Genomic DNA, 23,653 nt, shown 5'->3' with positions numbered 1-23,653 from the left:
TGCCAAGATAAGGTATATTGCTAGTGACTTTATACAGCTGGGCTTAATTTTGCCATTAGCAGGTAGCTTGTCTTGTTAATGGGCATTGCTCAAACCAAACAGTGGCTTCTTGCATGCTCTAGAAGGACCATCACTTGCTTCATTAAGTGATCCTTAGGTTTTAATATGAGTCTGTGCTAGCGCCTTGTGCCACCGCCGAGGAAGGTCAAAGCTTCCTTTAACTGCAGTGCAAAACCAGTGTTTGCTCTGGTTTTCATGGGAAGTGACAGTGCAATCTGGTGTCCTGCTGCCAACAAGGGAAGGTTGGGTGAAACACCCTGCTTTTGGGTCCTTGGGACCTGTGTGTTTTTGCAGAGCCCTGCTTGGGCTGCCCTGGAAATTCGCTGGGTTATGAGTGCGAGGCTGTGAAGGAGCCTTGTGTCCTACCTGGAGATGGGATCATGACCCATGCGGTGCTGCAAGATCTGGGATTGACCCAATTTACTCCAGCCATGGCAGGTCCCGAGCTCTGCCAGTGCTGTGTAGGCACAAACTGGGAACAGCCCGGGGGCAAATACTTCATAAAACTCTCAGAAAATGGGAATTCAGTGCCCAGACACTGATGGGTGCAGAACAGGACATCAGTGTCTATGGCTTGTGCCCTGTGAGCCTGCAGAGCTCCACGGGCAACTGCTAAGTATGGATATGTGCTCCTGGCTGAAGCTTCTGCCATGCTAGTGGATCTCAGCTGTGTTTTGCTTTGAGATGGTAATGTTTTATGACTGTTCTCTTGTTTCCAACAGACGTGAAATGATGAAATCGAGAAGCTTTTGGTTCTCTCTCGTATTGCTTGGGGTTTTCCCGTCGGTCATGAGGGGATGGATGGAATCGGATCGGAGCGGAAGGCTGTATCCGGATGCAGGGAGGTTGCATCAAGAGGTACCGTAAATCAGCAGTTGCTGCAGCTATGTCTTTTATTGCTTCTATTTTTATGCTGTGTTGAGGCTTTTGATATTGTGAAAAAAGTGAGGGCTTACATGTATTAAACAATTGCTGAGGAGGTCTGTGAAGAAATGCTAGTGGTGTAGGAACCATGAAACAAGGTCTTGCACTTCTTTACTGTGTTGCCATAGTTCTAACAATGAAATTTTACACCTGTTAATTGTCAGGATGCAGCCTTTGCCTCCCAGGCTTTTCCATGTGCTGCAGGGATGGGAACAACTAATGCTCATGTGAGGGGTCTGTCCTGGCTCAGCGAATTTTTGGGAGAAACCTGGAAAAGCCCTTTTGCTGCTTAGCTAAAGGGAAGCCCTGGCAGTGAGTGCTCTGCATGTGCATGTCCCCCTGCATCCTCTTGATGCTCTGGTGTCAGACCACCAAGGTGCAGAGCAATTTGGAAGGGAGGGCTGTGAGCTGTGGGGAGGGATGATGAACGTGGCAGAGCTGAGAGCAGCTCTGTGGTCAGCAGGGTGGTCTCCTGGCTCATTCGTGCCTGATTGCAATGAGCCCTTGTGCACCCCAGCCCTGGGTTTGGGGCAGTGGCTGAAGATGCCATGTTGGCTGGTGGTGCAGAGGTCCAACCTGAACGGGGCATCTCAGGTTGGGGTGGCAGCTCTTCCAGCCCGGGCTGCACGTGGGAGCCCTGGTCTCCTGTTCGGGAAGTCAGAGGCATCGGATCAAGGCCAGGGAAAAATCCAGAGCTGACTCTGCCAAGAGTAAAATGATGGAAGCTGAAAGAGCTTTAGCTAGCTCCTAGTTATCGTACACTTGCTGTAAGGAGTTGCCGAAATGCTTGAAAATGAGGGGCTAGTGGGAGGTGAGAGAAGAACTTTTCAGTATTTATATTTTTCCCTTAGACTTAAGTAGGGTAAACTCCTAAATGTCAGGTCAGTTGTGATCACTTCATGGAATCATGCAGCAATTGCATCTATTTTTAAGTCTCGGGATATTGTTCTACTGGGAGAACCACATTTTTCCTGGTCCCCTCCTATCTACAAATATCCAGCTGTGTGTGTTTTAATAGGATGGTTTGAGACTGGTTCTTAAAAAGGTTCTTTACTGCTTAGAAGTGCTTGGAAATTGTTTTCTGTGGAGTTTGTGCTGATTCTGATGCTATTAGTTGGGTCTCATGTGCTTTTTTCTTCAAGGCATTATTTTTATGTAAAGGCAACAAGGTATTATTTTTATGTAAAAGGCAATCTGTTCTTCCTGCCCAGCTCGCTTTGCTGCTTTTTTGCTGCACAGAGCACTGTAATATGCTGATACTGTAATGTTAAACTCTTGTGTTGCCCCAATCACTTTTGCCTTTTATTAGAAATAATATTTTGCATGCATTATCATATACAAAGTATGTGGTTAAAAAATTAAGGGAAGTTACAGTTGTAATCCAGATTTTTGAAAAAGTGACTGTATAGAAAGCTACTTATGTTGCGTAAGAAATAGTGTTTATACAGTCCAGAACTAGACAAATCTGAGCTCTGAGACTGAACTGGTTTTCAGACAGGTTACTGAAACTGAGGACTCTGGTGTTATTTTCAAAAAAAGAACTTATTTTTCCTTTCAGCCATTTTGCCTTTTTAGAATAAAGAGCTCTCTAAATTCCTTTCTAAACACTTTTTTTCTTTTGGTTTGCAATACAAATCACATGCTGGAACTGTTGCTGTTCTTGGCTTGTGGAATCTGCAGTTTCTCCCAGTTCATGGCCTTGGAACAGGCAACAGTTGGTTGCTTTGACATGCTGCTCTTTATTCATGAGAAATGCTTTTAATTACCAAATACATGGTTCGATAATATGTAATTCCATTAACACATGTTTTAGACATCAAATCACAAATAGCCAAGCTCCTAAGCAATCACTGAAATTACTTTGAAAATAAGTAAAGGGTTAATTTTCAGGTCAAATAATTTGAAGGATGCTCTCATCTAAAATTCCTGCAAACTTCATCAAAGTGAATGCTCAGGTATGGGTCAGTGACCTTGAGTAATACTTGTTCTGATCTAAATAGGAACAAGTTTACTGAATCAAAAACATTGCTTAATTTATGTTCAGATTGCCAAATCGATTTCTTCATGGTCTGTAGTAGAATTATTGCAGTTGTGCTTTGCATTTATAAAGCAAAAATAAGTCTTGAGGCCACAGACTGCGATATAAAGCTCTTCTGGATGAGAAATTAAATCTGTAACACGGTAATGTTGTGTTTTCCTGATGCTCAGCCTTCTGCCTGTCAGATTTGCAGGGTGCTTCTTAGAAGAGGTTTATTTTCTGAAATAGTTTTAGTCTTGATTAGAGCAGTGATAAACATGCATATGTATGCAGGCTACAATTCTGTGGGTGTATAAGGAAATAAAATGGAAAACATAATTAAAAGGACAATGCAAATAGTTAATTGGAAAGCTGTGACTTGCCTGGTCCGTGTTCATGTGGAAAACAGTGCGTCATTTTTGCCATGTGAAGTTCTATGGGGTGACTCTAGGGAGCACCGAAAAGCCCTTGTTCCTGGGTGCTGTCTGGGCTTCCATGGAGTGGGAAAGCTCGGCTTCCTTGGGATAAGCCATTCCGGGACATGAGCAGAGAGGTATAGTTAATTTTTCCAGAAAATCCCTATGGAAAACCAGTAGCACTGCTCACCTGAGGTCCCTGCAAGGTCACCCATGCTGGCAGCTCGGGCTGCTTTCCCAACCTGCTGGAGTATTCTCCAAAAGCGTCTTTCAAAGCACAGAGATTTGGCAGCCAGCTGCTATTTTCAGTTTTGCCTTCAGGGTGCTCTTATATATGTGCCAAAACCCAGAGTTTTTGCAGTGGTTCTTGCAGCTGGGGCCAGTTTTGCCAGGTGACACTGTGGGCCCTCATCCAGCCGCTGCCAGGAGCGCAGGAATTAAATCCCATGTCCTGCTTTGTGGGGCCCTGCTGGCAGGGAGCCTGCTGAGGATCCTCGGAGCTGGAGAGTGTGGAAGTGGAGGATAATCCGTGTTGGTTCAGGTATGCTTGGTTTGCCTTAAATTGCTAGAGGAAATATTTGCATGTCACTGATAGCTCTAAGTTATTAGTCTGGGTAGTGAAACCACAGCTGCTGTGAGACTTGGTAGAAGGGCTGATCCCTTGGGCTTGGTTTTTGTGCTCAGCAATTTCTGGCACCACCTTCCTGTTGAGGAGCAGCGAGGTGCCCGTGCGGAGCGCGGGGTGTGGAGCATCCCGTATCCCAGCAGTGCCACCCGCGAGCGCCATGCGGCAACGCGGCGCTTCCCCTGCGCCAGGCCTTGATACCCCATTGCCACCGGCTTGTACCTCGTGTCCCCTCCAGCAGGGAGCGAGGCCCTTGTCCCTGTGTGTGCCCTTGGTGTCTCATTTGGGCTGCAGCAGCCGCAGCTGAAACATAAGTGAGATAAGTTGGGCCAGTCTCTAACCATTCCTTGACCACTTGTATCCATCATTCTGTCTTTTGTCACCTTGTGCCTTAAATTCCAACACCAGCCTTGGAATATCCCTTGTAGCTATACTAATGCACTAACCTTGCTTTATACTCAAGGTAGCAAATGTGCTTTTTTTTTTTTTTTTAATATAGAAGTGCTCTAACTTTCTCATGGGTGTTTGGAAGGCATGGGCTTTGCAGGATACCCACCATCTGCCTTGCCATACAAGTGCTCACTAATGAGCATCCGAACTGCTTAAAATCTCAATGTAGGAAACACCTTGTCCTGCCCTGGGACCCTGGTAGCAGCCCCACTTGGTTGGGAATATCAATTATTGCAGGAACTGCTAATTACCCACAAGTTCTTGAATGCTGTTGCACTTAAAGCTTCAGCAGAAGCCCCGGTTGCCTGTTTGGACCCTCTGCTGAAGGGGAGCTCTGGGCAGCGAGGCACAGACCTGGAAAGGCTTTTTTGGTAAAAGCTTTTGCTTATAATTCAGAGGCGGACATAATTTTAGAGCTTGAGCTTGGAGTAGGACAGGCACAGTGTATCAATTTTATAGGCAGCTGAAAACCTAATATCCTGGTATTTATTTTAAGAGTTATTAGGAATGTGTTCTGTGCTGCGCGTATGTGCTCTTCCTCCTTGTAAGTCAGCCTGGCGAAGGGGAGAATCAGCCTTGAATTCAAATCTGTGCTGGGTTGGTCTGTTCCTGCTTTCATCCTTAATGATGGAAAAGGGAGACAAAGCAAGACTTAAATTTCTATTTGTATTACTTTATGTATCAATAGCTCACTCCGTTACCTGCTTTTATGTGGTATCTCTGACGAGCTGTAATGCTTACTCTAGACAAGTCTAAAAATAGACATATTTTTACATTTTTGGAGCAGAAACTTTTGCTCCAAATTCTGGTTATCAGTATATTTGTGGCTTGAGGTGCTGTGAAATCCTTTCCTGGTGCTTGGCTGTACAAGTCAGAGGCCCTTCTGTCCCAAACCCTGCCTGTACTCTGCCATGTCCCCAAAGGATTTAATAAAAGCTGTGTCTTATGGAATGCTAATAGGCTTCACACACCAAAATGCAAAAATTGCATGATTGAGTGGACAGTGATTGTATCTCTGAATAAAAGCAAACTAAAATATGCAAAATGACCATTTTTACTACACAGCTGGCTGTGGTTCAGTAGTGGGAACATGGGCTGTCGGGGTGCGTGATGACTTACTTGCAGGTACAATTTAAGGAGGAAACCCAGCGTTTTGGAGAACTCGGCTGCACTCTCCTGCTGCATCGAAGCATCTCTGCAGAACTGGGCAGACTTGACGGCCTTGCCCTTGTTTGCTCTTGGCAGACCAAGCGCCCGCGGCTCCTCCGCTGTGTGCGGTGCCTTCCAGGACCGAAGCAATGCTTTATTTTTCCTTCATCTTCCCATAACGGGCTCTGCCTGGTACCTGAGCACTGCGTCCTGCAGCTGCCTGGGGTTTGGGGTGCCCAGCTTGACACTGAGCTGTGGCACAAACTGACCTGCAGGAACTGAAAAATCAGTAGGTTCTTGTTGTGTTGCACTTGAGTGACTGGGAAAATCCTGTCTGGTATATTCCTAAGAAAGAGGATAAGATCAAAGTAAAAAAGTACATCTGTAAATATGATTGCCTTTGATTAGCTTGCCTGTGATGTGGTGGAGCACTAAATTTTCTGATACTGTTTTCAGAAGCCACTTAACCTTAAGAGAATAAGTATTGACAATTCTTTTTTGCCCCCATATGCAGTGCAGAGCCCCTTCAAAAAAAAAAAAAAAAAAAAGGCTGTGGCAGCCACTTCAGAAAAGGTAGTTTCTTAAAGAACATGCCACTATCCAGCAGGGGAATTTTTAGATATTCAGATTAGGAAGGCTGCATCTGCATACTTAGTTTCTAAAAGCGGCTTCTGCTGAGCTTCCCTATGGCAATGTAGAGATTTAGGGAGTTGTACCTTGGTTTATCATCTGAAGTCAGAAATGGTAGTGCGTAAAAGCAGAGATGCAGCAATTACCTGAATGAGCTGCCGTATGGATGAGCAGATGATGCAGTGGTTTGAAATGGGAAGCCTTGATGTTGTTTATACCAGCACAAGCCCTAACCAGCAGCTTCCTTGCTGCTACCAGGCTTTCTGTAAGCCTTGTGCTTGCTTTTTGTCTTTGCCTTGCTCAAAGTGCACATTCTCTGCCTCCCTAGCATTTTCTTTTTGAAAATACCTTGTGTTCATGGCTCTGAATAGAACATCCTAATCGTTAAACCAAACTGCAGATTTGTTCTATCCACTGCGAATGCAGCCTGTGTGCAGAGCTCCTCACCTAGTGATCTGCTGGATTTACTGCAGTTTTCCTGATCCCTTGTTTAGAGTGCGGGGGGGAAATCTGGGATTATACCCTATTAATAGGAGCTATCACTTCATTCATTTGTTGGATGAGTTGGGACTGTTTCCCTAGGAATTTAGGTTGGTCCTGAGTAGGTCCCAGGAGACTTGATGTGTGCAGAGGTGACATCCAGATCGGAGCAGGACATTGCATGAGCTGAGCTGCACGTGCTCTATCCTGCCTGCAAGCGCAGTCTGTTCCTTGGGAAGTATCCCATGGGATCTCACTACGCTCTAGCAATACAAATAACTGGCTGGGGGTATTTTACCCATTCTCTTGCATCTCTTCCACCTGCTGCAGCACTCAGAGCCCCTACACTAACCTTTGCTTAGGATTGTTAGAAAAGAGAAATCCCTCCCTGGGGCTGGATCCGTGTCAGTGCTGAAGGGCAGGGGCTGGAAAACACAGCAAGGATGGCCTGTGAATTGCGGCATCTCAGCACTTTGGTAGCTCTTAGACTGCTCAGAGGCTCCTTGCAGGGGTCTGTGCTGGGGAGGAGACGCCCGTGGGAGCTGCAGCTCTGTGAGGGCAAATCCTGACCCGAAAGCCGGAGGGAGCAGGAGCTGCGGGACGAGCACGGCAAAGCGGAGCAGCAGCCGCTTCCTCCCCGAAGCAGCGCGTGGGGCTGCGATTCCGGCTCGTGGCGTGTCCAGTGTGCCTGGGGTATGAGCACTGACCCTCTGGCTTCACTCAAAGGCAACCGGGAAGCAGCAGCTGCAGGGACTTGTCTTCCCTGATATCAAACCTGGTGGTGGCTGCTTAATTAGCAAGTTTGCGGAGTGTGTTCGTTATTTGTGTTGGAGTGGAGGAAGGGACGTGGCAGCATTAATGTCCTGGAAGAGCAGGTGTTCAGGGAGAGGGGAAGAACAGTTATTTATGGGGAAAATCCAGAAATGGTCTTTCCTTTTGGTGTTATGGAATTGTGCATGTGCCTTGTGCATAGCGTGCAAATTGAAGTAGCATGAGCAAATGTGATGTATGGCAGCATTAGACTCTGCATCTGCCCCCCTTCCAGGGCTGTGTTTTAGGGCAGGGAGCCTTTTCCCATGATGTGTCCTGCCTCATCCTCAAACCTGGAAGTCCCCAGGGTGCGGGATGGACCTAGCACCGGATGGGGAGGATGGTCCGTGCACCAAAGCATCTGCATTTTCAAACCATGGGCAATTTTAGTAGCAAGTTAAAAACAATTTCATTTAAAAGCCTGTGCTAAGGGTGTATTTTACAGATATTCTGCACTTTAATGTTAGTCACAGTTACGGGATCTGGGTTAATAGATTGCTCATAGCCATATGCAGCGGCTTCTGCTGATGTCATTTCATACATGCTGCCAGCAGCTCCAAATTCTAGGAACCTAATGATATTTTTTTGTAACCTGCTGTTAATATTACCTGCCAAAATGCTAGACCATGTTATTTGACTTGCCTGGAGGAGGACTTCAGGGAGAGCTTGTTTCTGTTTCTGCATCTCGTCCCCCAGGTGTTTTAAAGCTTGTTGAGCCCCTGCTTTGTGCTGTGCTCCCCAGCGGGTGCTCCTGGGCTGGCTTTGCTTTGAAATGACCTCTCCATGCTCATGCTGCAATAATTATTTTTTGTTGTCACAGGTTTTACCTGAATGTTTGATTTTTTGCCTCGTCACTCCTGGGCTGCAGAGAAAAATGAGGTGTCATTAATAGAGGTCACCCTTGAGGGACTGGAATTAGACCTAGAGATTGTGGCTAATGGTCCTGGCAGTTTGGCTAGAGCTGTTTCTTGAGCTTGGAAGATCCTTGGCTATCTTCCAAATCAGGAATTAATTAGTCTTTAATATGTTAGTTTTGCAGTAACACAAAGCTAAGTAGCTTGCATGTGCATGTTCCTTTACCCCTGCCAACTTGGTGCAGTTTAACAAGCCCAAATGGTCAACTGCTGATTGCCTTTGGGATGATAAAGCTAATCTCAGGTGACCTTAAGAGAAAGTGTTCAGTGCAGTGCTTGTTTTCTTGTGTTTTATTGGGCTTTACTTTTTTAAAGATGCTCAGGTCCTGGACTAAATATACCAAGATATCAAGTGAAAACTAAATCTGATCCCCAAAGCATCCCAGCAAAGGCTTTCAAAGTCATGGGGAGGAAGGAGGATGCTCAAATGAACGTGTGGGTCTCATGGACCTTCTTTCTCTTGAAGCAGAGAGCTGAAGCCAAGTCTTCAGTCTTCCTTAAGTGCCAAAAATGCTGGTCTTTAGTGAGGGGATGCCTTGGAATTTAGGCCTGATTTCCTCACCCTTGAGCCTCTTTGAGGGAGGAAGCAGCACCTCTGGATGATGCTTGTTGGTGCAGGTGTTGCTAATGGCTGTTGGGAAAACCATCAATGCCACCTTGCCCCCAAACACTGTGAGATGGTGTGTTCCATCTGCATAGCTGTAGACACCCAATAAAGTGCTTTTACCCACCCTGTGGCTGTCCCCAATGAGTTGTGCTCCACTGCAGAGGTGCCCCGCTTGGCTGCGGGGCCATGATTCAGCTTTAATCAGGAGGCTCCAATGCCAGCCGATGCTTGTGGCTTGGCAGGACATCAGGACACTGTCCTCTGCAAGACGGATGTCCCTTCCTATGAGAGCAGGGAAGGATTTTGTGCAAAACCCTTGTTAAATTGTGTATGGTTGGCCCAGGCGTCTGATGTGCAGCTTCTCCATGCAGCAGCTACAGGGAAAATTGTGTGACTGCAACGAGGGGGGAAAATGAATTGTATTTCTGACCCTTTTTCATCCCAAAGCAGCTGGCAATAGCAGTTCTACTCAATGACACTGTATCTGCAGTCAGGTACTAACGCTGGTTTTAGTAGTCTCTGGAAATGCAGTTTTTCAGGAGATGGGTGTCTGCACTGGTTTCCACCTCAGAAATGGTTAAGCACTTCAGTTAGAGGGACTTTTTATTCTGCATTCAGTTAACATTTCAAAGGAGGAAAATAGTTGCTAAAAGTAAGGCTGGACAAATAAAATGGTCATATTAGCTAAATGGTGTTTAAAGTGATTTGCAGCCCATCTTCAGGAAGAAGTTCTGTGGAGGGCATGAGAGATCTGAAGCAAATTTCTCACTTCAAAACATGTGACTTATTCTATGATCAAATTAGATTTTTAGTTAAAGGAATTTGCAGTCATTAAGCGGTGCCCAAGAAATAATTACTTATAACCATCTGCTTTATGGCTTCTGCTGAAAATTCTTCCTTAGGCTATGCATCTGAGTGCTTTGGTGTCATTTTTATCAAAATAGCTTGGGTCTTTACTAATAATATGATTTAAACACTGATTTTTACTTGTGAGCGATACCTTACACTATGGCAAAGGGTTCTACTGCTTTCTGTCAGGAGATTTCCAAAGTGCTGCAGTGACACTTGTGGCCAGTCTTGCTGATAATGCATCTTACTGGCTCATTCTGTCATTAGCAGTAAGGTTGTCTTGTATTCAGCATGCTGTAAAGCGGAAAAATCAGTATCAGTTTCACTATTTTTGTTACAGAAAAGATGTGTTATTGGCCACAGTGTCTGAAATGTTGGATATTGTCTGTGCTATCAGACTCCGACATCCTTTTCCTTTGGGTTTTCCTCATTCCACATATATCTCCAGCGTAGGATGTTTTAGGGGCCCTCAAGTGTAGATGCTCTCAGTCAATGAGAACTGATTTCTTGCAACCTGGGCTTTTTCTCCTCTTGTATTCCTATCAAGCCTTTCCTCTGAACCTTGCATTTGTTTTTTAGCTAGCTTAAATTCATCAGAGCTTAAAATTATAAGGGGAACAGAGTAAAAGGGAAACTTTGAAGACCAGCCTTTGTTTTTCAGCATCTGTGTGCTCCTTTTCATGGGAACACCAAAAAGATATTCAATGTGAGTGAGCTGACACTTAAATGTTTTATGGCATGTGATTGTCTGTCTTTTGATCAATGTAATAGTTGTAATTAGGTTTAGTGTTTCTAAGCCCTTGAACTGCAAAGAATTCAAACAGCTTGTTAGAGCAGGGGACTCCAGGGGAGCTTTAAAAGTCCTTTTCCCTTTTGCACGTTTTACATGTACATGGGCTTAATGATAGCAGCTCTAGCTGCATTTTTCTTATCCTGTGCCCCACCTCTCAGACTAATATTTGAAAGGCTTGGAGGGGTCCCTGGGGTATAACTGTCTACATATCCCAGAGCTTTGCTGCATAAAGAGAATAAATGCTTTGAAGTCTGTGCTAATCCTGACTCCCATTTTCCGTATTTCCCTGGGTTGCTGATGTAGCATCCTACAGGGGATAACTTAATGTTTTTTAGAAATAGCCACCTGGACTTTTTTTCCCTCCCCCTTCATGAGCTTAGATCCAGGGCCACCAAAGCTGCTGTTTTCATCCTACTTGAGTGAAATACCTGGGCCTTGACATAAAGGGCTTGTGGGGCCCTTGCAGAAGAGAAGCTGTTGAAGCACAATATCCCTGAGTAGGGAGGATGAGCAAAGGAAGAGTTGGCACCGTGGTCGAGCCAAGGGGTGTCTGTGGTCCTTTGGGCTGGAGCATCCCTGGTGCTGGTGCCCGTTGGCTGCGGCTCCAGCGCCCTGGATGGATGCGACGCTGCCCGGCGTGTCCTGTGTGTAATAGCACCTCTTTGAATAAAACATCTCACTTGGAATTAATTAATACTGCCTAATGCTTTCAGGTTGCAGGAGTTCATTGAGCAGGTGCTGTTGTTGCTTCCACAGGCTGATTTTCTTTTTTCCTTTTGTTTGCTTTTATGTTGGTTCACTTCAAAGCTTGTATTTTCTCCTGTGCGCTCCCGCGGCAGCTCTTGATATTTTCTATTAACCTGGGGCAGGACTTGCTGTACTACAGAGGGGGACTTGGAATGTGTTTCGTTAGATAGAGCCGTGCATTTTACTTCCCTTTGTCCAAGCATCGTCTGCAGGGATGGATTCTATTTTTAAAAAAGTACAAACAAAACCATAACGTGCATCAAGTGGGCCAAAAATGCAACTGTTTGGGGAGGCACCGATGGGGAAGGAGCTTTCAAAGCTGGGAGTGGGTTATGGAGGGAGAGCTGTTGTGGTGCAGCTGAAAAAGCAGCTGTCTCCTGGCCCAGGCTTGTTGCAAAGCAGCTGCTGTCGTGCTCTCCCTGTCCTGGCTCCAAGATACAATTTGAATAATGGAAATCACGTGCGTTTGCAATTAATTGATAAATAATTTTCCTGCTTGGAATTAAGTATGTCCCTTGAGTTCCACCATTAATATAAGCACAGTATTGTCTGAAAATGCAATATCCTTTCTGACTTTTAAAAAATTGCATTTCATCAAGTTTCTTTATTGGAGATAGTGGCGATGCTTCACGAGAAACACTGCAAGTGATGGGGATGTGCAGAGGTTGAAATGAGCTGAGCAGGAGCAGCCTGTTTATTTTGACTTGGTGCTTGAGCAAGTCTCTGCTCAAGTGCTAGTAGCTGCTTCCTTCCCCTAAGCCTCAACTCTTGGTGTAATAAAATAGCCCCGGGCTCCCAGCTGCTCCCTCTTATTGATGTAAAAAATACTACTTTAAAGACAGTGTTCACTACCTTGTAACCTGCCACAGAATGGTGAATCATTGGGGGTGACGTACTGATCTATTAAATATTTGTGAAAAAGCTGAAATCCTATCCTTGGAATTTGTCCGTGGAGATTGCGCAGGGCTTTGTAAATGCAGCCGCTGGGGCTTAGGGGCTTGTGCTCATGTTGCTTTCCAACAGTTCTGATCTTTAAAAAATTCTCTTTTTCCTTCTAGGACTCCAGAAGACTTGAAGTCACAAGAAGAAAAGGTAGGAAAAAGTACAATTTACATCCAATGTTTTTGTCTATATGGAGTGTTCTTGCAGTAATTTGGAAACAAGCCTGAGTTTAGAGCCTTGCAAGGGGTGTCTTGCAAAGGTCTGGCTGTTCTGGAAGAAGAGCAACAAGCCCAGCCATGGGCAGGGGCTTTTCCCAAACTGTTATCATGCTCAAGCTGCCTGGGAGAGCATTTGCCATGTGCTGGGGCAGCCCTTGGAGTTCTGAGAGTTTTGGGATGCTGCAGGAGGCTTTGGAGCGGCTGGAGGGAGAGGAGTATCTTGCTGGGAGAACACACCAGGAGGAAGAAGGTGATGGTGTTGGGAGGAAGGACAGAAGGAGAGATGGGAATCACTCTCCTTCCATGTGTAGCTGTGAGCTCTTGTCCTCGGCAGCTGGGTGAGACGCAGCCATCAAGGAGCTCATGCTGTTTGTTGTTAATTTTGAGTTGGTTTGGCAGATGTTTTCTGGCTCTTGCAACCCTTTGCCTGATCTGTTTGAAAGGTGACACTTGGCTACTTCACTGTTAAATGGGACATTCCTGGTTTTGTTCCAGATGCTTTTCCCATTTTCCCATTTTTGGGCATGCCTTGTTTTGGAAGGAGGTTGTAAATGCGTTCTGGTGCATGTCAGGTCCAAGTATAGCTTGTCAAATGAGCAAATCTGCTTTTTAAAATTATTACTGCTGCAGAGATATCTGTAGGTAGGAGCTCTGCAGGCTTTGGAGACTGAGGCTGCAAAGACTTGAGCAGGTGCAATATATGGTTGATGCTAAAGGGAGAGGAGAGATCAGCTGCTCTATTTGGTCAGATTTCTATTGGTCTTTTTCTGAAGGAAGAAATCCAAAGGTAAGAGCTGTAGCAAACAAGCCTGTTTATTATCCCACATTCGTGGATGAACTTGATTAAATGAAAAAATAAAGGGGAGAGGAAGGGCAAATCTGGCTCTCACTTTTCAGAGTATTTTTTCCTTTTGAGTAGTAATTCCTTAGGCTGAAGGCAGGTGTGCTTTTTCAAAGCAAATAGCTGTGATGGTTTGGGTCAGGGGGACCAAAGTCCACTTCTGTGGGAAGGTCTGATTCCCTTCTGAATGCAGATGGAAAGGGCAGATATGGATTATCAAAGCTGTGCTGAGTTTAATGCTTCTGCATTGCCTTTCCCTACCTGAGGATCTAGCCCAAGCACTTAAAACTAACTTTTAATTTGTTTTTGTTGCTCACAATCACCCGTTCAACAAATGAGTGTCAAAGGATGCTTTTTAAAGCATTCAGGCACGAAATGAAGCTCATTGCTTCCACTCTGTTTGTCCAAATAAACTTATTAAATGAGATGTGGCTCTGCATTGATTCACAGACTGACATCAAACTGCCAAAAAGGCTTGAACTTTGACCACCTGTTTTGCATTAAAAGGTGGAAACCATTTGCTGAAGTATTGGAAGTTCTCTGTTGTGCAAGTCATGTTTGAATTTATGATGTTTCTCCCCTTTCCTCATAGCGGTAGTGAGTTTATGCCTCACAGTGAGGATTAATAGAGCAGGGCACATGTTGAGCTTTTGTAAGTTTTATGGAAAATTTAAGGGGGTGCTTGAGTAGGCCATGGTGGAGCATAGTCTGCAGCCTAAGTAATATTTCATTACTTGCCACTTGACATCAATTCTTATGTCCTAGATGAAAAATTGACTTGTGCTTATAAAACTATAATGACCCTTAGAAATTCTATTCATTCCTTCCTTTCCCCTTGCACATGTCAAATTTTCAGCTATCCGTGGAAGATGAAAGGTGCTCAAAACTGGGCAGGAATGGTAAGTTTCTGGCCTTAAACCATCACAAATACAATGAAGTGATCAAATGTAATTCCTCTTGTCAGAAATCACCCAGTAATATCTTATCCCACTATTTTCCCCATTGCTGGAGTCCACAAAATTTGCTTTTCTTTCTCCTTGTGATCTAGTTGAAATCCACCCAAGTCAGTAGCTCTGCCCATATGTCTCTTTAAAAACATTAAGTTTGGCAAGCTGAAGAGCACTGAGCCCTTGGTGGCTCTCTGCACCCTTGGACATCTGGTGTGTAATGTGCAACTGAAGTTCACACAACAGATTATATGTTACAAATACCTCCTCTGCAAGATCACAGGTAGCAATAATTTTTCTGTTTATCACACATTTTTTAACAAATATTTTTCCAGCCTTTGCTAAAGCAAAGGTTTGTGTGTGTCTCCATCTCGGCAGATTTGTTTTCATAGGGTTTTTTATTATCTGGGTTCTTCAGGGCATATGTTGTCAGTGAATTGCAATCTGTTGCCTGGAGAAGGATATTTGACTAGGTCAGAAATATAATCTAATGTTCAACTCTTGTTTTTCCAAGTTAGAGAAACTGCAGTTCTTCAGCATTATTTGTATTCAGCCCATTTGAACATTATTCTACAAATACAAGATGCAGTGGTGAGTACCTAGTTTTCCAATGTTGACTTGGGAATAGGTAGAAATAATGAAGATAAAGATATATTTTTTAGCAGCTGTCAAAGACATTTTCAGTTAGCATTTTTTGAGAGCCAGGCTAATCCAAGTGATGGGGGGATAAGGTTAATCACGTTCTTACATAGCTGTCCACCATGACATTTAATTAAAATTTGACATACTTCTTGGTTTTATGTGACAGGAGCTAACAGAGTAAAAGTGGGAAGGGAGAGGAACCCAACATCATCCAAATCATTAGCTGATGTTAGGCACGATAGTGAATTAAACAGTAAAATGGGTGATATTGGATGACCTTCCTGTAGGTGTTTGCAGTGTGCACACAGAGCTGGGACTCTGGACAAGGGTGAAGAGCTGCAAACAGTGGGCCCTTGGTCATGGCTCATTTTCTAAAATAGTGATGATTCTAGTGACAGTGTTTGGCTTCCAAGTTGGTTTTAGTTTTTGAGTCAGATGCAGTACTTCTAAAGAGCTAAATCCAGCCATGGTTTAGCCCAATCTTGCCAGTAACCATAGGAAACCCAGTGTGAAAAGCATCCAGCTGCCTTAAAAACTGTTTACTGCTGCAAGTTTTTTTTTTCTTTTTTTTTTTTTTTTAAAAAAGGTTCTGCAGACTTAATGCTCTTGGAAGTGAATGCATCCATTTCTATACTTAATACTTTGGGGTGGATGGAAAGACTTTGGTTCATGGCAGAATGGGCACAAACATTTAGTAAGTATGAAGTATCTGAGCTTTGGCAGAGCATCACATTGATGGACCCAAAGGAGCTGAAACAAACTTCTTGAGCAGCAAGGAGCCAGGCAGCTGCTGCCAGCAGCAGGTATTAGAGAAGCTTATAGACAAGCTCTATATATACATATATATATGCACATGCCAGGCTCCCTGGATGGGCAGAAGAAGAATGAGGAAACAAGCTAGAAAGCTAAGATATTTTCTGAGGATTTAGAAGGGGGTGGAAAAAATACCTATATATGTATATACTATACTGTCATCCTTCATAAATACACAACTCCCACACAGAGTTTTGAGGCTGGATGTGTCTGAAGGCATCTGTATTTTTTCCATCTGAAACCAGGCTCAGCCATGCTGCTTTGGCAGCTGCATAATCAGCTCGTGCTGCTGGCTCCGTTGCTGTCATGACTTGTTGCCGCATCACGCTGGCAGTTACACAGCAGAAACACGAGATGCAGATTGAACAAGAAAGCAAACACGTTCCTGCTCCCTGGAGCCGCCTCTGTGCGCACCGGTGAGGAGCTCTTCCTGCAGGGATGTGCAAGGAGGCTCTTCAGGAACCCTCTGCTCAGGGGGGAAACACACGAGTTGTTGGCTTCAACTTTGAGACCAAAGTGCGTGCCACCAAGCTGGCATCATCAGCCAGGCTTTGCAGAGCAGCTAACAGCAAGTTGGAGTTCACTGAACAGGCTTTGGGCTTTAGGCTACGTGAGAGTTTTAGGTCAGAAGCGTGCAAAAAAGATACTGCCTCTTTGTACCCATTCATGTGGGAATTATCTCAGTAGGACAACTCCTGAGGAATAAGGAGGAGTCTTCATATATTTGTGAGATGATCCTGTGGTCCCTTTGGGAGAGATGCTTGAGTGGCAAGATGGAACAGCTCCCTGCTGCAGTATCCATCCTAAACTAGGGTGATCAAACACAATATAGGAATGGTAAAATTAGAGGGGAAAAAAAAAAAGTGATGCCAGGGTGATTAAAAGAGCATGACTTAGGAAAAGCAAAGCATGTGGCAAATGTTTTGTGATTGCTGGTACTTTGTTCCTCAAAGTAGAAGCAAAGAGGAAGAGAACCTTTTCCAGATTTGGCAGCAAGCCTACAAAGAAGAAAATGGGAAAAGGCTCTGTGGGAGATACCAGGAACCAAAGCAAAAGCTTGGAATATGCTGCAGGGCAGCAGCAGAAGGTGGAAGAATTGAGTTGAAACTCTTTGGGGTAGCAAAGTGGTGTGCTAAGGAGATCTCTGAAAGGCTTGTGTGTGTGTTTGGGGTTGTTTTGGGGGCTATGTGGTTTGTCTGAAATACTTATTTCCTTTCCATGCACAGTCCTGTTACATGGATCGTGGTGGTGGCCAGAGAGCCTTGCTGGGGTTGAGGATGTGCCTTGTTGGAAGGGGCAGAGTCTCTGGAAATGCCAAATTACCAGAGCAGCAGTAAAACCACCTGCTTTGTAAGGATTAAATGATAAACCAGCAACAGGTGCTTCTGATAATGCAGTAGTGTGAATATGCAAACACTGCAACAAGCCAGATTATCCAGCATGGCTCCCAATTCCAAGTAAATAACTCCTTAGGCTTCGAGTTGTGGTAGCTTAGGGGCTCCCTCGGGCTTTTGGGCCATGATTTTTAAATGCCTGCTAGTCTATTCAATATACAAGTGCGTGGCATATTTTTCATTACGGACTTCTGTTAGGGTTCAGCATGTTATTTCCTCCTCAACTGAACCATAAGGCAGAGTGATTAGGTTAATATTTTCTGAGCTTCGACTTGCTCTCTGAATAAGAGAGAAAATAAGGCAGAAATGACCCTCTTTTTGTGCCTCCTGAGCGGGCTGGTTATAACCAGGTGGCCACAGCCTGTGATAAATATGTAAATATTTAATGCAGCTTGGATGAGCAGTGTGTAATTTTTGCTTTTTTGGGTGGGAGTGATTGCAGAGCAGGAATTCCTAGTTCCAAGCCCAAAATGAAGTGCTGGCATTTGCAGCAGGCCTGATGCCAATGCTGTCCTTGCCTCTCCTCAAGGTACCCAACTAAATGGGCCATTACCATCATCCACCACAGCAAGGTCCTGCAAAATCCTGTAGGATCCATAAAATGAACTGGTGCCATTCCTGCATTTCTGTGGCTGTCAATTTCAATTATTTTTCAATTGTTTATTTCAATCATTATTTTTCAGGGTTTTCTCCTTTGTTCTTTTTTGATTTTGCGTTTCTAAACAAGATTTCCACTCGCTAATTAGTGTGTGTCAGTATCTTTTTAATAAGAAATTATGATCCTGTAAAATGGTCCAGTTGTTCTTGGTGTTTGGGAAAGAAAAATCTGCTGTGCGCAAGGTAATGTAATTACTTTTCTGAGGGACTTTTTATTATGCATCTAACTGCGCATTTACTGTACTTGATAGACCAAAATAGAACCGGAATAGAATGAATAAGCCATTTTGGTCCACTGGGTAAATAAAGCAGCTTTCTAAAGCATATGTAAATATGTATTTAGTTAGCAGAGCTGATTGGCTACTCTGCAACTGCGCCGCTCTCCGAGATAAGTAATACAAGTTTAATAGCCTTCCATAAATATTGTCTTGTTTGTCAGAAGGCACTGGTTATTTACCTGTGCCATGCTGTTTGTTTTTGTACTCGATGAGGCCTTTAGAATATTACAGAGGCTCCTGGATTTGCATGTAACCACAAAGCATGGGAACTGTGGCCAGGAGCAGCCCTTTCTCTTGGCATGGGAGGGATGAGACTGATGCTACTTGTGAAGAGTAGCATGGGAATAGTCGTTATCTCTTCTGCTCCTTGGCGTTTCCATCCTTATCTCTCCCTCCCAGGAGAGGTCCTTTTGTTGCTTCTTTTACTCTTTGCTTTTTGGTAAGGTAAAAACGTGCCTTCCTTCTCCTGAACTCGGCTAGCAGCCTGTGTGCCAAAATGTACCCAAAGGTGAAACATGAAGCAGGGCTGACCCTGGCACCGCTGTGTTTTGTAGTTGAGAGTAGGGTTATTGGATGCCTGTTATACAACTCATTCACTAACCTGCAGGCAAGGAGTACATGTGAAAAGTGATTCTGGCTTTTAAACTTGCCCAACACATGGGCCTCTCCATTGACTTTAACCAATGTCCATTCCTGTGGCTCTGTGCTGCAATAGCTGGTGGGAAGCTCACAGCTTGCCTGGATCATGCCTTGTGCAGCCTGCAGATATTTCCAGGAAGCTGTGCCCTGCCTGGGAAATAAAGAAAAGAAAGTGTGCAATGTTTACCAAGCTTTTTGCACCTCCAGAACTGGAAAATTTTATAATTGTCATTTACAAGATTTCAATTTAGTTTCATTGCAGTGACAAAGTAGGTGAGTGTTATGATGCCCCCTTACTGTTCGGCTTGCTTCTCCCATTAAGATTCTATAATGTGAATTGTCTGTAATATGACATTTTTCCCTATTTTTCATATTTGAATGTTTCAAACAATATTTTTATCATAGTTCCTTAGATATTTTCATTATTGAATTCCTTATTTAGTTGCCATATTTCTTCCATATTTTTCTAAAATTCTTAGTTTTCTTAAATTGCCTAATTGCCTTATTTTGATTTTTAGCTCTTCCTTAGTACCCACTAAATACTTAGGTTCATCATCCCCTTTTAGCAAAATCAACATTGTGGCAAGTGTTCTTCCCTGGGAATAGAGTCAGCGAAGCTGGAAATTGGAAGCAGCTCTGTGCCGCTCCTCAGCTGTTATCGCCACAGCCAACTCCGTTGGCACCAGCCTCAACGAGGGATGATCCATTGCCCGAGACGTTTCTATGGAAAAACAACAGTTTCTCAAGACAGGGTTGTTGCTGTCAGAGGGGATGTGCATGAGGGGAGTGTTTCTGCGCCCCGAGTTAAGCAAGATGTTGACAGGACTTGACCAGTGTGCCCCATTCCAGACCTGGGCTGTGTTTAGGTCATGGAAATGGTAACACTATTTTCATCCTAATGCCAGAGTTGAGTTTGATTCTGCTGTTGACAGGGTGACCTGGCCCCTATGGGCTACAAAATGCTTATTGAATGCATATGGGTGAGAGTTGCAGGGCTCCATTGGCCTCCAAAGAGGTAAGGAGCAGGTTGAGGTATCCAGCAAAGCCTGTCCAAGCATGGTGTGTTGTCCTCAGCACCCTTGAATGCTCGTGATGCCATGAGGAATCCTAATTATGGGTGCTCTCCCATGGAGGCAGCAGTAAAGAAGCAGAGACCAGCAGCATGTCTTCCCTTTTCCTTTTGATAATACACTAAATGCCTCCCCTAAAGGCTGGGTGCTTCCATTGGGACGTCTCTAGGTGATTCCAAGCAGGTTGGCTGGATCAGCTCCCTTGCTTGGGCTTTTTCAGCAAAGCTCCAGACTCGGCAGCTGTCCCAGGAGTGTGGAAATGGCAGAGAATCAGATTGAGTGAACTTTGAACAATTTCTGTTTGAATGTTAGGCAGGCTGGAAACTACTGTTTACCACCTTTAATGTCTCCCAGTACAAGTAGCATCACTGGAACAAATCCTTCTTGTTATGTGTATTGGGCATTAAAACTTGTGGAGGATGTTTTCCCAGCCCTTGTTTGGGATGCTTCAGCTGTATGCTGAATAGATGACCCCATCTTTCAGGAGCCTTTAACTGAGCACTTTGTAGTGTTATAAAGAAATAATAATTATAGTTTCCTGCCTTATCTCTTGCCCTGCCTCTTCTCCAGCAGGTAGAAGCTCTATGGTGATTATTTCTTGAGATGATGCTGGTTTGCTTGAGGGTGGGAGATTTGGCTCATCGTGGGGATGGCCCTGCTCTCCCTTGCTCAATGTGTGCATGAGCGTGGACTTCACTGCCAAGCTCTGAAAACCCAGAGCCCTGGTCTGCTGGTGAGACTGGACTGCAGATCGAGCACAGCCCTGGCAAGCAGAGGGGATGTGCATGGGTGTAGGTCAGAAATGCACCTGCACTCCACAGATACCAGCTAACCAGCCCTCCTTCTTAATTACAGAAAAGGTTACTGGTGCCACAGCTGGCATGGTCATTTTCCTTGAGGCATGTCTTGGGATAGAGAAGGTCTGAGCTTTCCATGAGCACATTTGTGAGCTACCAGGAAAGTTCTCTAGAGCTGAAGGTTTTTCTTGATTTTTTTGAACACATTTAGTCCTTGGAGAGAACACATGAATTTTCTATTTAAAATTAAGATAAAAATCAGTGTTCTCTATGCCCATTATTTGTCAGTTGCTAGGATATGAAAGCCAAGGTTTGCAGGGAGATGTAATATTTTTATTAGGCCAACTGAGAGGGGAGCTGGGCAAGGCTCTGAGCACAGGAGCCATTTGTCAGGTCTGGAGCATTAGCAGCAAACTTCAGATATTAGATCCCATCACTTCATTCGTGACCAGAAACTTGCTGTTTTAAAATTGCTATAAACACAGTCCACTTTCTTTGCTGACGATCAAAATCTAATTATGTATGTTTGCCAGCTATTATGATAAAATGACTTTCAGGTCTCCCTTCCTTATCTCCCTTGCCTTTTTATTTATTTTTTTAATCTTTCCCCTTTGGTTGAAAGAAAAAATGCCAGTTGATGCAGATCATGTAATGTAATGCCAGCTGACTGCAGCACTTTGGAGGATGTGGTGGTTTGTACCAACGTGGAAATGAAAGTAGTCTGGGCAAGTGATGTGGGGATTTCTTCCCCATAACGTGGATTCTGGCCTCAAATCTATTGCTAAGGATCTGCAGGAGGGATCGATACAATCCCTAGGGAATAGGTAGCAGATCCCTTTGGTGGCTGCTTGGTCTTGGCTGGGAACTTGTGGCCTGAGACACTCATTTATCCTGGTACTTCCAGGAGCAGAAGCAAAGAGGTTTATGAGAGTGCTTCAAAATACTTGTGTCGATTCCTGGAGCTATATTAGCCTGAATGATTTGATTTACTTGACTTCCTCTATGTGCAAACCTCATCCAATTGCTATTTTCTGATTTTTGTCTTGACTTTAGTGATGCAGGTTTAAAAGGAGAGTAATATCACTGATCTGACATGTTAGTGGAAAAGCAGGCACAGCTCTGGATCTGGAAGGAAAGTAAGGATGTGCTGGCTCCTTAGGGGTGCTGTGTTGCCTTGTGCTATGTCAGCTGTGCCTGAGCTGAGGATGTGTATTTAATGGAATAAAGCAAAACCAATAATTAGTTACCACACAAAGCACATAAGCAGTAAGTACATGCTGTTATTTGATCTTAGTGAGGCTGAAGGCCCTGAGATGGATCCTGGCTTTTTGGAGCCTAATTCTGAGTGCCTGGTATACAAAGATAATCCTTTTCACCTAGTGGTGAAATGAATGGGAATTTCTAGGATCTTTAACTGCATATATATCCTTGGATTTCAGAATTGTGTATTGAACTTATATTGAATATCTTTTTTACTCTGAAAGCCACTGTTATCTTTATCACAGCAAGTAAACTTTCTCGTGTGAAATGGGGATAACACTAAGTAAACTTAGAAACACAGCGTGGGGTGGTAGAAGTATTTTGGTAAAAAAGCCATTATATAAAGCTGGATATGTGCCCAGTGACTGCATGGATCACTCCAGCTACAACTTTTGCTGCTGAAGAAACACCAAGAGGCTGTTTCAGGCTTTGAGTTGTGTTTTGCAAATTTGGTATTTAGCAACATAGTCTAATTTTTTTGTCAATGCTGGAGAGCTGATGCAGAATCTGATGCAGGATGCGGTTTATGCAGTGAGCAGCTGCAGAGTGTGATGTTGCAGTAGCTCTTGAGCCAGGTTTTGGAGAGGATCTTCCTCCTGCTTGAGTTATGGGGCCTGTGGTTGGAGCAAGGCCATGCTTCAAGCAAAGTGAGGAGCTCCAGCCTTCTCCTGCAGCCTTGGAGGCCATGAAAAGCACTTGGTGCTACCAGTCCTAAGCTCTCTAGGTTTAATGAATACCCCAAAAAACTTAGTGGAGATGGAATGTTTTTATAGAACTCCATTGAGAAAGCCAGGCTGACTTTTCTTGGCAGTGCTGAATTATTTTTGATAGATGTTTCTGTTGTGTGGACCAGCATCCACTGACTTTGCTGTATATCCTATGGTGCTCTGCAAAAGAGCTTCCTACACCTCTCCAGGGAAGGCAATGCTTTACATCACACTGAGGCCTAGGCTTAACCAGCTGTAAAAACAAATTTAGAGGTAACTGAGTGTTACCCTGGTATTTCTTAGCAACTTTTTAAATGCAATGAAGCTGTGTTAATACCATAAGCACTGGGGTGATATTCTACAGTTGACATCCATAAAGTCCTCAGATATTTCATTATTAGAGCTGCCCTTGCTCATCCCATTTTTTTGTCTTTGTCTAAGGCAAAAAGACAGGGTGTGTGAGAGGCAGATAAAAAGGAAGATGCTGTTTTTCATGCTTTTCTCTTGGGAAAAGGCCTTCCTGGCAGGAAAAAGCAAGGCCTAGGATCTTGCTCATGGGTTGCCCACCTAAAGGAGGTGGAAGAATTTAGATCTTCACAATTGTTTGTGGTCATGGTGACAGCAGGAGAGGTGTGTGGAGATATGGGCTGGAAGAGACCATAAGTGCAATTCCCTTTCTAGAACTTGTCAAGATTTCACCTTAGCTGTGAGTCCTGCTCTGTCCTTCCCAGCTCTCCCTCAGCTTTGCAGAATGTATTCCGTGCATGCTGCATAGCCTTGGAAGAGGCAGTTGTCTGCTCTCAACGTGTCCTTGCTCTTTAAAGTACTGTATTATGGCGTAAATTTGTTTTATATGTATATGCATATGCATGTGATCTTGCTATTGTGCTGGTTGTGTGGCTACAGATTTAAAAGCTGTGTAGCTCTCTGCCTTCCTGTATGCATCTTCTTGCATTGCAGTATTGATATTTCTATAC

General features: G+C 44.2%; 1 protein-coding gene across 2 annotated transcripts in view; it reads left to right on the top strand.

Annotated features, from left to right (window-relative positions):
• Positions 1 to 761: 761 nt before the first annotated feature.
• Positions 762 to 23,653, top strand: part of FSTL4 (follistatin like 4) — a 154,268-nt gene continuing 131,376 nt past the window's right edge. For both annotated transcript variants that reach the window (XM_088536941.1, XM_088536940.1), the window contains exons 1-2: positions 762 to 918; positions 12,530 to 12,563. In XM_088536941.1, coding sequence (XP_088393067.1) covers positions 790 to 918; positions 12,530 to 12,563 — 163 coding nt within the window. In that variant the 5' untranslated portion in view covers positions 762 to 789. The remainder of the gene's footprint in view (positions 919 to 12,529; positions 12,564 to 23,653) is intronic.

Source organism: Tinamus guttatus, unplaced genomic scaffold (assembly GCF_059628265.1).
Source record: "Tinamus guttatus ecotype Peru unplaced genomic scaffold, ASM5962826v1 Tinamus_guttatus_pri_ptg000710l, whole genome shotgun sequence".
Lineage (NCBI taxonomy): Eukaryota > Metazoa > Chordata > Aves > Tinamiformes > Tinamidae > Tinamus > Tinamus guttatus.
The sequence above is the reverse complement of the archived record's forward strand: the minus strand, read 5'-3'. Positions and strand labels throughout refer to the sequence as shown.